The sequence below is a fragment of the Oncorhynchus masou genome, chromosome 1, assembly GCF_036934945.1.
Source record: "Oncorhynchus masou masou isolate Uvic2021 chromosome 1, UVic_Omas_1.1, whole genome shotgun sequence".
NCBI classification, from domain to species: Eukaryota; Metazoa; Chordata; class Actinopteri; order Salmoniformes; family Salmonidae; genus Oncorhynchus; species Oncorhynchus masou.
Genome location: NC_088212.1, coordinates 67,095,591 through 67,106,573, shown reverse-complemented (window position 1 = coordinate 67,106,573; position 10,983 = coordinate 67,095,591). Strand labels below are relative to the sequence as shown.

Genomic DNA, 10,983 nt, shown 5'->3' with positions numbered 1-10,983 from the left:
TTTATCCATCCATTAAGTTAAAATGGTTAATTATTGTTTTTTAATACCATCCCAGGCCATGACAGCCAGAGACAACATCTCTGTTGGGGAGGCGGAGATGAAGTTTGAGAGGGGACCAATTTATCATGAAAGGTAAAAAGGTCTTAAAGGGAAATCTGGGGTTGGCAAATACAGTGCATTCGGAAAGTACTCAGACCCCTTCACTTTTTCCACATTTTGTTACAGCCTTATTCTAAAATGGATTAAATAAAAAAAGTTCCTCATCAATCTATACACAATACCTCATAATGACAAAGAGAAAATAGATGTTTTTTTTTGCAAATGTATAAAAAAAGAGACCTTTGCTATGAGGCTTGAAATTGAGCTCAGGTGCATCCTTTTTCCATTGATCATCCTTGAGCTGTTTCTACAACTTGATTGGAGTCCACCTGTGGTAAATTAACTTTATTGGTCATGATTTGGAAAGGTACATACCTCTCTATATAAGGTCCCACAGTTGACAGTGCATCTCAGAGCAAAAACCAAGCAATGAGATCGAAGGAACAATCCGTGGAGCGCCGAGGCACAGATCTGGGAGAGTGGCCAGACGGAAGCCACTCTTCAGTAAGAGGCACATGACAACCCACTTGGAGTTGGCCAAAAGGCACCTAAAGATTCTCAGACCATGAGAAACAAGCATCTCTGGTCTGATGAAACCAAGCTGGAACTCTTTGGTCTGAATGCCAAGCATCACGTCTGGAAGAAACCTGGCACCATCCCTATGGTAAAGCATGGTGGTGGGAGCATCATGCTGTGGGGATGTTTTTCAGTGGCCCAGCGAGAGCCCTGAGTTGAACTTGATGTAACATCTCTGGAGAGACATTAGATCAGGTACTGTAAATGTGGAATTTCTGTTTTTTATTTTTTTATTATAAATTTGCAAAGATTTCTAAAAACCTGTTTTTGCTTTGTCATTATGGGGTATTGTGTGTAGTTTGATTGGGGGGATTTAATACATTTTAGAGTAAGGCTGTAATAAAGTGGAAAAATTCAAGGGTTCTGAATACTTTCCAGATGCACTGTACATGTTTTTACTTGTAAAATAATGACACTGTTTATAGCCATTGATTTCTTGACGACTGTAATTTGTAATGCCTGATGAGCGTATCAAACTGTTTAACACCATCAGAATCCTAAATATAAACGTGTTGTACTCCATTCTCCAGCCCCACCCCTCAGCTGTTTACCAGGTGAGGGATGAGATGGGATACACCGAGGACTTTTAGTTTTCAGTAATAACACTTTCTGTGGGGCAGCCCATTACACTTATAAACTCAATAGGGCAGCCGCCCATTATCATGGCGACTGCACAAAAGCACATTCAATTTCTAATATCACCTTTTAACTAGGCAAGTCGGTTGACGTAATTCTTATTTTACAAGGACTGCCTAAGAACAGTGGGTTAACTGCCTTGATCAGAGGCAGAACGACAGATGTTTACCTTGTCAGTTTAGGAATTCGATATTGCAACCTTTCAATAACTGGCCCATCGCTCTAACCACTAGGCTACGTGCCGCTCCAAGTTCAATAAGTAAATGTGTTAACGGAGATGTAAAGAAGTCTAGTGTCAATTCAAAGTTGTAATAAATGCATTGATAAGTCGGACTTATGTTTCTTCGTCATGTTAGATAACCACCATTATGTTAGTTTGGTTATACATACACCTGCCAGTAGATGGCGATAGTATTAGTTTTAGTGAGTGATCACTGTGATTGCCTTACATAAACAAGCCAGTAGATGGCGCCTAGTCGCCTACGTGATACAGTTATGTAACACATTTGGAATTTTACCCCTAGACTATTGTCGTCAAAGATATAGACGGACCCGTCAGTCTAGTCTGATCTAAGCTATTCTAGTTGATAAGGGGTCACTGTACCACAACAGCCGATAGCCTTAATAACTGATGCTATGTCTCAATTCCTCATTGGCAAGAACGGGACTGAAACACCAGAACCTGTCAAAGCAGAAGTAACAGGTAAGCCGTAGGCGTATCCCTTTATGTACTAAAAACCGATCTTTCAAGGTAGCTCAGTGTTATTGCTATTTCAGTTATTTTCTAAAGACTTGCATAATAAAAATATTACTTCTGAGCAATTTTACTTTTTACATTGGCACATTCTGATTAATCTCACGTGCAGTGTTTCCAACTTTTTTTTCAGTGAGATCCGCTAGATGACGGTTTGCTGTTGCCGCGACAACGTGACAGCACCAATTTGTCTAGCTGCAGTCCCCGAAGTAGCGTTTTCGACCGCTCTCTCGTCGCACCTCCCTCTCTTTGTGCTTTTCTGCATGTGTGTTCGCAGTTGCATTGATTTCTGTTAGACAGCTTCTCCCACTCTCGTTTGCTGCAGAATTGATTGGGGAAATATGGAGCGAGATGGCTGCCAAAAAGTTGAACATATGTATTGTTAGGATCTTAATTAAGAAAAACCCATGCATGAAACGTAAACGTTAAATTAGATCTGTAAATGTAAAAACCCAAAGTTACGAATATGAATGAACATTTACACTTTCAATTCTTACTTTGTCTCCCTTCACTTGGTTACAGATCTTTTTTATTTGTCCGTGTGGGGCTGCTGTGGTATAGCCAAGGGGTCCCAAACAATCTCGACCATTTATAGCCTATTCTTAATGCCAGATCTGTTTTTCTTATCAGCCACTGCACGTGTTGCTTCAACTATTTTGTAAAAAAAAAAAAATGTAAAGACTATATTTAGAGGCCTGTGAGCTAGGATCTCTTAAGTGTAGCACTATAATACGTTATAAAACACAACTAGAGTTTAAAAAAATAATTCTGCAAGACATCAGTACCCACAATGATAGCCTAAATTGAAATGCTTACAAGTTGAAGGCCTAGTTTTGCTGTAAACCTTCATTGTAAAATAGTATGTTTTAATCAATTATTTGGTGATGTGATTTAGTATAGTTTTATCAAATGTTTTACAATTGACATTTTTCTCAATCACTGAGGCGGCTGGTCATCCTCTTCTGAGGAGCCTCCACGGACACACACCTATATACAGTATATGAGGTATAATGAACCTCTAACGTAAACTTTCAACAATTATCAAATTTGCCATTCAAAAAAATATATAGGCTGAAGGTCAAACTTTGAGGGATCAGCTTCTACATTGTTTGGTTTATCACATTAGAATATGGTAAAAATGATAACAGTTCTCTTCTGGTGAAAGAGAGAACCACGCTGTATTTTGGTCCTCTTTATACATCTTTAATGAAAGATGAAAAAATACGAACAATTTACAAAAAAAAAACAACGTGAAAACCGACAACAGCCCTAACTGGTGCAAAACACAGAGACAGGAACAATCACCCACAAGAGACTTAAAGAATATGGCTGCCTAAATATGGTTCCCGATCAGAGACAACGTTAAACACCTGCCTCTGATTGAGAACCACTCCAGGCAACCATAGACTTACCTAGAATACTTCACTAAACACAATCCCATAGCCTACAAAACACCACATAAATCACCCATGTCACACCCTGGCCTGACCAAAATAATCAAGAAAATACTAAGGCCAGGGCGTGACAATGTACCTTCTGTGCTTGCAGGATGTGTCCCTGAGTGGCTACAAGGGACACTGCTGCGCAATGGGCCTGGTCTCTTTAAAGTGGGAGACACTGAATACAACCACTGGTTTGATGGCATGGCCTTAATTCATAGTTTCACCTTCAAAGATGGTGAGACCGGAACAAGACATACATTTCCACAAATGGTAAATTTCCAACTGGCTGAATAGCACTGCGAATCTTTGTTTTACAGGTGAGGTGTACTACAGGAGTAAATTCCTGAGGAGTGACACCTTCAAGAAAAACACTCAGGCAAACAAGATTGTTGTTTCAGAATTTGGGACAATGATCTATCCCGATCCCTGCAAAAACATATTTTCAAAGTAAAGTGATTTTTTTTAAAACATGATTTATAGTTTATTTGTTTGTGATTTTACATTTCCCTTACATGGATGTCCACACAAAATATCTCGACAAACATAACCAAAAACACATAATACATGATGCATCTTGTCCTTTTTTCAGAGCCTTCTCCTACCTTCTCGCTGCCATCCCTGACTTCACAGATAACAACCTGATAAACATCATTAGATATGGGGAGGACTACTATGCCTCATCAGAAGTCAACTACATGAATCAAATTGACCCAATTACCCTGGACGTAATTGGAAAGGTAAATTAAAATCTGTTGAAATGATCACTGTTGTCCATTATGTTTTATCACTTGCTTTATATTCTCCCTTTGCCTGTCCTGTAAACTCAACCTCAGATGAACTACAGGAATCACATTGCTCTGAACTTGGCGACTGCACACCCTCACTACGACGATGAGGGAAACACCTATAACATGGGAACTGCCCTCATGAGGTTTGGCATGCCCAACTATGTCATCTTCAAGGTTCCAGTAAATGCATCAGGTATCAGAACATTTTAATTTGGGGGGTTCCTGGCCACATACATGTTAGGGGAAACACCTCCATGAATGATTACACATGTAAGTGTTCACAGGAAAGTTTTCTTTCCCTCTCCAGATAAGGAGCATAAGAAGCCTGCCCTGCGGAAGGTGAAGCAGGTCTGCAATATACCATTTCGCTCTAACCTCTTCCCCAGCTACTTCCACAGCTTCGGCATGACAGAGAATTACATCATCTTTGTCGAGCAGCCATTCAAACTGGACATCCTCAGACTGGCCACAGCTATATTTAGAAACGTCAACTGGGCCAGCTGCCTCAAATACGACAAAGAGGACATTGTAAGCTACACTTGTCTGATCACAACCTCATGGAAAGTTCATTTTTGTCTTCAACTAACTTTGTCAACAATCAAACTTCTTACATTCTCTCTGGTGATCCCCTTGGCCATTCTTTAGACTCTGATCCACCTGGTCGACAAGAAGACTGGGAAGGCTGTGTCCACCAAGTTCTACACCGATGCCCTGGTAGTTTTCCACCACATCAACGCCTACGAGGAGGACGGCCATGTAGTGTTTGACATGATCACCTACAAAGACAGCAATCTGTATGAAATGTTCTACTTAGCGAACCTGAGAAAGGAAACTCATGAGTTCATTGAGACCAACAAGGTCAACTTCTCTCCACCAATCTGCCAGAGATTTGTCTTGCCTCTCACTGTTGACAAGGTATATATTGATAAGACTCCAACTTTCCTGTAAATACATGAATACGCTGGTATTAAACTCTGTTACACTTTACATGAAGCAGCTCCTTATGAACAGTTCAAATGTTCCGGGCACCTTAGAGGGAGCCATAGAGCATAATAGGCATTAAAGCATGAGAGGTTGTGAATATATCACATCTAGAACTGATCAGGGCCTGTGATATTTTGCTTAATTAGACATTTTCATGAACTAGCTATGAATTCACATGTTTTCAAGGCAAAATAAGCTTCACATGAAGCCTATTCAAATTAAATGGTACCATTACATGTTTATACAACAACTGAAGATTGGATACGTGTATGTTATAGGATACTCCAAATGGAACAAATCTGGTGAGGCTCAAAGACACAACAGCCAAAGCAGTGATGCAAAGAGATGGCTCGCTGTATTGCCTGCCTGAAACAGTATTTGAAGGTGAGACTTTGATATCAACTGAACATCAGTGATCGGTATGAATTATATACCACTCCATGAAGAGGTCAAATGCTACGTTAGTAAAAGTGGAGTCAAGCAGTTGTTAGTCAAATAGTTGTTCGTTTTTTTTTAATGGAACATTTCATAAATACATATTTATCTCCATTTGTACACAAACAGGTTTGGAGTTGCCAGGGATAAACTACAAATTCAATGGCAAGAAGTACCGTTATTTCTATGGCTCAAGAGTGGAGTGGACTCCACACCCAAATAAGGTAGTCTCTTACCAATGTATTCTCCTTAACATAGAGAAGTGGGTCCTCATTTCTCACTGACAACATGCTGCTGTTTGTGCTATTAATACTTACACAGATTGGGAAGGTGGACATCGTGACCAGAAAGTACATTGAGTGGACAGAGGAGGACTGCTACCCCTCTGAGCCTGTGTTTGTTGCTTCACCAGGAGCTGTGGAGGAGGATGACGGTGAGAGGCAGTAGGCCTACTTTTACACAACAAAGCATTTAATCAGCTCTGTCACTATAAAACAGTACATTTATTTATTTTCTGTTTTCAGGAGTCATTTTGTCCTCAGTCGTCTCACTCAATCCAAAGATATCCCCCTTCATGCTTGTCCTTAATGCCAAAACCTTTGAGGTAATTGCTCGTGCCTCAATTGACGCCAGCATTCACATGGATCTGCATGGACACTTCATTCCCACACAGAGCACCAACTGACATAGCCAGCAGAGGGCAGGATTGTACCTTAACATTGTAGAGGGCAGAGTATTGTTCCCAACCATGGAAAGTCGATGTCCGTGCCCCCATGGAAATTCAATGAGCACAATAAACGAAAATTCCCATGAAAATCATTCTGTTTAAATTTGAGATCTGTTTTGCGTGGGCTGCGTCTCAATCCACCACATCCACTGACGACTGCCTTCCGCATCTGCGGTAGGAGGCAGAGCTTCAAGATCATGTCTAGATGGGATACAGGTTGTCAAATTGACATCTAAGGTGATTATTTTAGCTAACACTATCCCCTCTAACCTTAACCTAATTCTCCTAACCTGCAACTTTAATTATCCTAACCTACTGTATAAGTTCTAAACCTGATACGAAAAGTAAATATGTTTTTCCATGTATGAATCTGTTATTCAATGTGTTTCTAAAGGCTAATAGCGGTAAGAACAAATTCAATGTCTTATCAAATGTTTGTTTTATTTAAAAAATTGTATACCTACAGGGGTCCTAACACTCTTAAATCAAATAGCAAAATGATCCTTGGTATGACCATCTTGAAACAATTCCACATACCTTAGTAAACTAGCTCCGGGCCATTCAATTACTAGGCTATCTCTCCAATCGTATTTGCTCAAATGTTGCAGAATTTATGTTTACAGAACGTCTACCACAAAGTGTCTTTTAAATCCTATTTTTAGACTGAGAACGACTTAACCTCTATTTTTGTAAATCAGGACGTATACAATATAGTTTTGTATGTTTAAAAGGGTTTATAATGTATTCATTCCGTCTATCCTGGTCACCCTATTGTACATTATATTGTTTTTCTGTACAACAGGTAATTAAGGAAAACAATAGTGTGCTGCAAATCAGTTGTGGCATTGCTATCACCATTACTTCTCTCAAGTGAGTACTTGCAGCACTTTTTGCGCACATAATTACCTCATTCAACATTATGATTATTACCATGAGTCACTACAATGTACTTACATTAGGTTTGTAAATATATATTTGAATATCCATTAGAATACTGTGTTTATTAAATACTTGTATTTAATCCACTCGTAAGAAAATGTATACTTTTATTTAGTACATTCTAGAGGAAGACTGAAACCAGACATTAATGCTCTAAAGTTAGAATGAAATTGGACAATTTGTTGTGCATTAAATGCCAGTTAATGTTTTGTTTTAAGTGTGTTTGATTCTGAAATCATTCTGTGACTTTGCTTAAAATGGATCCCCTGTCTGTGTAAATGTGCAATTGAATTATTTGTCTTAAAATCTGACCATGTCATCACCTTATAATTAATCAAGTCTAAAATGAGCATATTACTTACAACTACAGTAATGCAAATTTATATTTCTTTGTGTGATATAGTCCAACAACATGGCTGTGCCAGTAAACTACATGTTTGCTTGCTAACAAATAAAAACTAGAGGGGAAAAACATGAACCTTTTTGTTGCTTTATCCACAACTCTTGTTGTTTGTAGAGGAACCAATCTATCCCCACAAAATACAAACATGTACAAATAATATTACTGAAAAAATGTAAAGATCAGTTAGTATGATAGTGTAGTTCCCCTTCCCCCATGGGAAAGGTGGTTTGACTCTGGGACTTCACCTGCACTAATAAGAGACACTAGAAATCCCTCAGCGCCAGGCATGCACAGTAAACAAGAAATTGGCATAGGCTAGCATGGTACCAATGGCTTACAAATATAATATATTAGGTAACCTGGTGCAATCTCTAGGATGGGATTAGACTAATCATGATATACAAGTATAATATATTGGGTAACTCAGTGCAAATATAACTGCCATTATGATTTCTTACCCCCGACCTTACCTCACAGCATAGACCCAATACAGAGATGCTTTTATTTAGACGGTTATCTTTTAAAATAATTTGACTTTTCAGATGATCACTGCAAAGTTTTATCACATTTTGCTATTTACATTTACTGTGCATGAGAAGCCATTTTGACAGCTTCACACAGCAAAAATGAAATCACCCAAGACAGACTATTGTAACTGTGGAGTAATTACAGTAAAGTCTTGTGACTACTATCCTTACACTATTTTCTCTACACAAACCTGTCACAACATGGCACTTACAGTAAGGAGAAGCCTTACCTTAGTCTTCTCCTTACCTTTCAGACAGCAGAATGAATGGAGGAGAGGCTTTTCAGTCTTACGGGCAGTGTCACAGAGTTCACTGAAATCAATTTCACAGGTCTGTCTTAACCAACTGCGTAATAAAAGGGTTGACTGACAATAAATATGCAACCATAACTGCAATTCCTAGAATGTTGAAAAGAGACTTAACAAAGAGAGACCAAAGATTAGGCCTATCTGGTACAGAGTTTATAGCCAAGTACATCAGATGAGTTACATAAATGGGTACCATGGTGAGTTAATTTAAAGGGTCAATCTGCAATTGGTACGTCCATTTTTGGACTTTTAAAATAATAACGTTCCATTTGATCATGGTCATTGCATTCAAATAAATATATTTGTTACAAAGTTGTCATGACTTAATTTTAAAGTAATAAATCACCAAATGCAGCTAATGTTATGGATGGGGGGAAAGTGGTCTGTGAGATTGCTTAGCATTAGCACACTTGCAAAACAAATTGAACATGCAATCAAAGAATGGATTATCCTTTAGGGTATGATAAGTGGTCATACAACTTCCACCCTTTGCAGTCAACAATACTAAGTCTATATATGCTTTAGCTGAGTATACAAACCTTTATCTTAGGTTGCAGTATCCTTATTCTGTCATTCTAGGAAGACTGAGCTTATGATTGCACCAAATATTGATATGCTTATCTCCAGTTCTAGTTACCTTATCATAGAGTACATAGCTGAGAGGGTCAAAGCTACACTATATATACAAAAGTATGTGGACACCCCTTCAAATGAGTGAATACGGCTATTTCAGCCACACCCGTTGCTGACAGGTGTATAAAATCGAGCACACAGCTATGCGATCTCCATAGGTAACATTGGCAGTAGAAATGACCTTACAAAAGAGCTCAGTAACTTTCATCGTGGCGCCATGACCAGCAAGTCAGTTGGTCAAATTTCTGCCCAGTTAGAGCTGCCCCGGTCAAATGTAAGTGCTTTTATTGTGAAGTGGAAACGTCTAAATGCAACAACTGCCCAGCTGCAAAGTGGTAGGCCACACAAGCTTATAGAACAGGATCGCCGAGTTCTGAAGCGCGTAGAGCATAAAAATCTTCTGTCCTCAGTTGCAACACTCACTACTGAGTTCCAAACTGTTTCTGGACGCAACGTCAGCACAATGTTTGTCAGGAGCTTCATGAAATGGGTTTCCATGGCCGGGCAGCCGCACACAAGCCTAAGATCACCATGCTCAATGCCAAGTGTTGGCTGGAGTGGTGCAAAGTTCACCGCCATTGGACTCTGGAGCAGTGGAAACTAAAAATCTTGAATAAATTAAAATTAATACAGGAACAGAGTGGTCACCTCACCATTGTTGCTGTAAACAGATAAGAGAAAGGGGTGGAGAAATGCAACCATTCACACTCAAGTCATGACCACAGACTGACCATCCAATGGACCAAAATTAAAGTTTACAATGGTATAATTATTTTTAACAATTTAAGTGTAAACCAAATAAAAACATGGGGCAGAACAAGCTTGCATGTTAGGCTCTGACAGAGCAAGAGGAGTAAGGCATCCACAATTCACATTAAATAAGTATCAATAGGCACATCACCAACCTCAATGACCTCCCAAAAAACCCACAAAGAAATGCTCTGTTTTGATAATGTCACGACTTCCGCCGAAGTTGGTCCCCTCCTTGTTCGGGCGGCATTCGGTGGTCGACGTCACCGGTCTTCTAGCCATCGCTGCTCCACCTTTCATTTTTCCATTTGTTTTGTCTTGTTTTCCATACACCTGGTTTACATCTCCTCATGATTACTATGTGTATATAGCCCTCTGTTCCCTCCATGTCTGTGTGGGGTATTGTTTATTGTCTAGGTTGGCACGCTTCCAACTGGGTTGCGCCGGGTTTTATTTTGTACCCGTGATTTGTGGCAGCCGGTACTTTGTACTTGGTTGTTGTACTTTGTGCTGCCTCACTTGTTCTTTGGGCATTTGTTTTTGTGACGCGGTTGCGTTCTGTTCTTACTATTGTCTCAGTAAAGTGCTTCTTTGTTCACTCATCTCTGCTCTTCTGCGCCTGACTTCCATGCACCAGCTACACCCACCGCTTGACAGATAAGAATGCCATCACAGGTGAAGCACTTTACTGGTGCTTGCCTACGGAGCTGTGAGGGGAACGGCACCGCAGTACCTCCAGGCTCTGATCAGGCCCTACACCCAAACAAGGGCACTGCGTTCATCCACCTCTGGCCTGCTCGCCTCCCTACCACTGAGGAAGTACAGTTCCCGCTCAGCCCAGTCAAAACTGTTCACTGCTCTGGCCCCCCAATGGTGGAACAAACTCCCTCATGACGCCAGGACAGCGGAGTCAATCACCACCTTCCGGAGACACCTGAAACCCCACCTCTTCAAGGAATAAAGGATAAAGCAATCCTTCTCA

The 10,983-nt window shown here is 40.0% G+C and overlaps 1 protein-coding gene across 5 annotated transcripts; it reads left to right on the top strand.

Annotated features, from left to right (window-relative positions):
• Positions 1 to 955: 955 nt before the first annotated feature.
• Positions 956 to 10,603, top strand: bco1l (beta-carotene oxygenase 1, like). Of its 5 annotated transcripts, none has more exons than XR_010456877.1 (12): positions 956 to 2,014; positions 2,199 to 3,742; positions 3,825 to 3,954; positions 4,097 to 4,244; positions 4,341 to 4,488; positions 4,603 to 4,823; positions 4,941 to 5,210; positions 5,558 to 5,663; positions 5,844 to 5,938; positions 6,036 to 6,147; positions 6,239 to 6,678; positions 7,244 to 10,603. XR_010456877.1 is itself a non-coding variant. In XM_064978653.1 (12 exons), exons 3-12 carry the CDS (start codon positions 3,709 to 3,711, stop codon positions 6,397 to 6,399), a joined length of 1,425 nt encoding a protein of 474 aa, XP_064834725.1. In that variant the 5' UTR covers positions 966 to 2,014; positions 2,199 to 2,274; positions 3,614 to 3,708; the 3' UTR covers positions 6,400 to 10,603. The 5 variants fall into 5 exon arrangements, 4 of the variants coding, with proteins under 4 accessions (XP_064834695.1, XP_064834709.1, XP_064834725.1 ...); XM_064978653.1 differs by having other exon boundaries at positions 966 to 2,014; positions 2,199 to 2,274; positions 3,614 to 3,742; positions 6,239 to 10,603; XM_064978645.1 differs by having other exon boundaries at positions 966 to 2,014; positions 2,199 to 2,330; positions 3,614 to 3,742; positions 6,239 to 10,603.
• The last annotated feature ends 380 nt before the right edge of the window (positions 10,604 to 10,983 follow it).

Bases quoted from the DNA above. Each gene is read 5' to 3' on its own strand.
- bco1l (XM_064978623.1), top strand. From the start codon at position 3,535: ATGTCACACCCTGGCCTGACCAAAATAATCAAGAAAATACTAAGGCCA. The intron at 3,743-3,824 runs GTGAGACCGGAA...TTTGTTTTACAG, and splicing joins TAGTTTCACCTTCAAAGATG to GTGAGGTGTACTACAGGAGT. The intron at 4,824-4,940 runs GTAAGCTACACT...GCCATTCTTTAG, and splicing joins AATACGACAAAGAGGACATT to ACTCTGATCCACCTGGTCGA.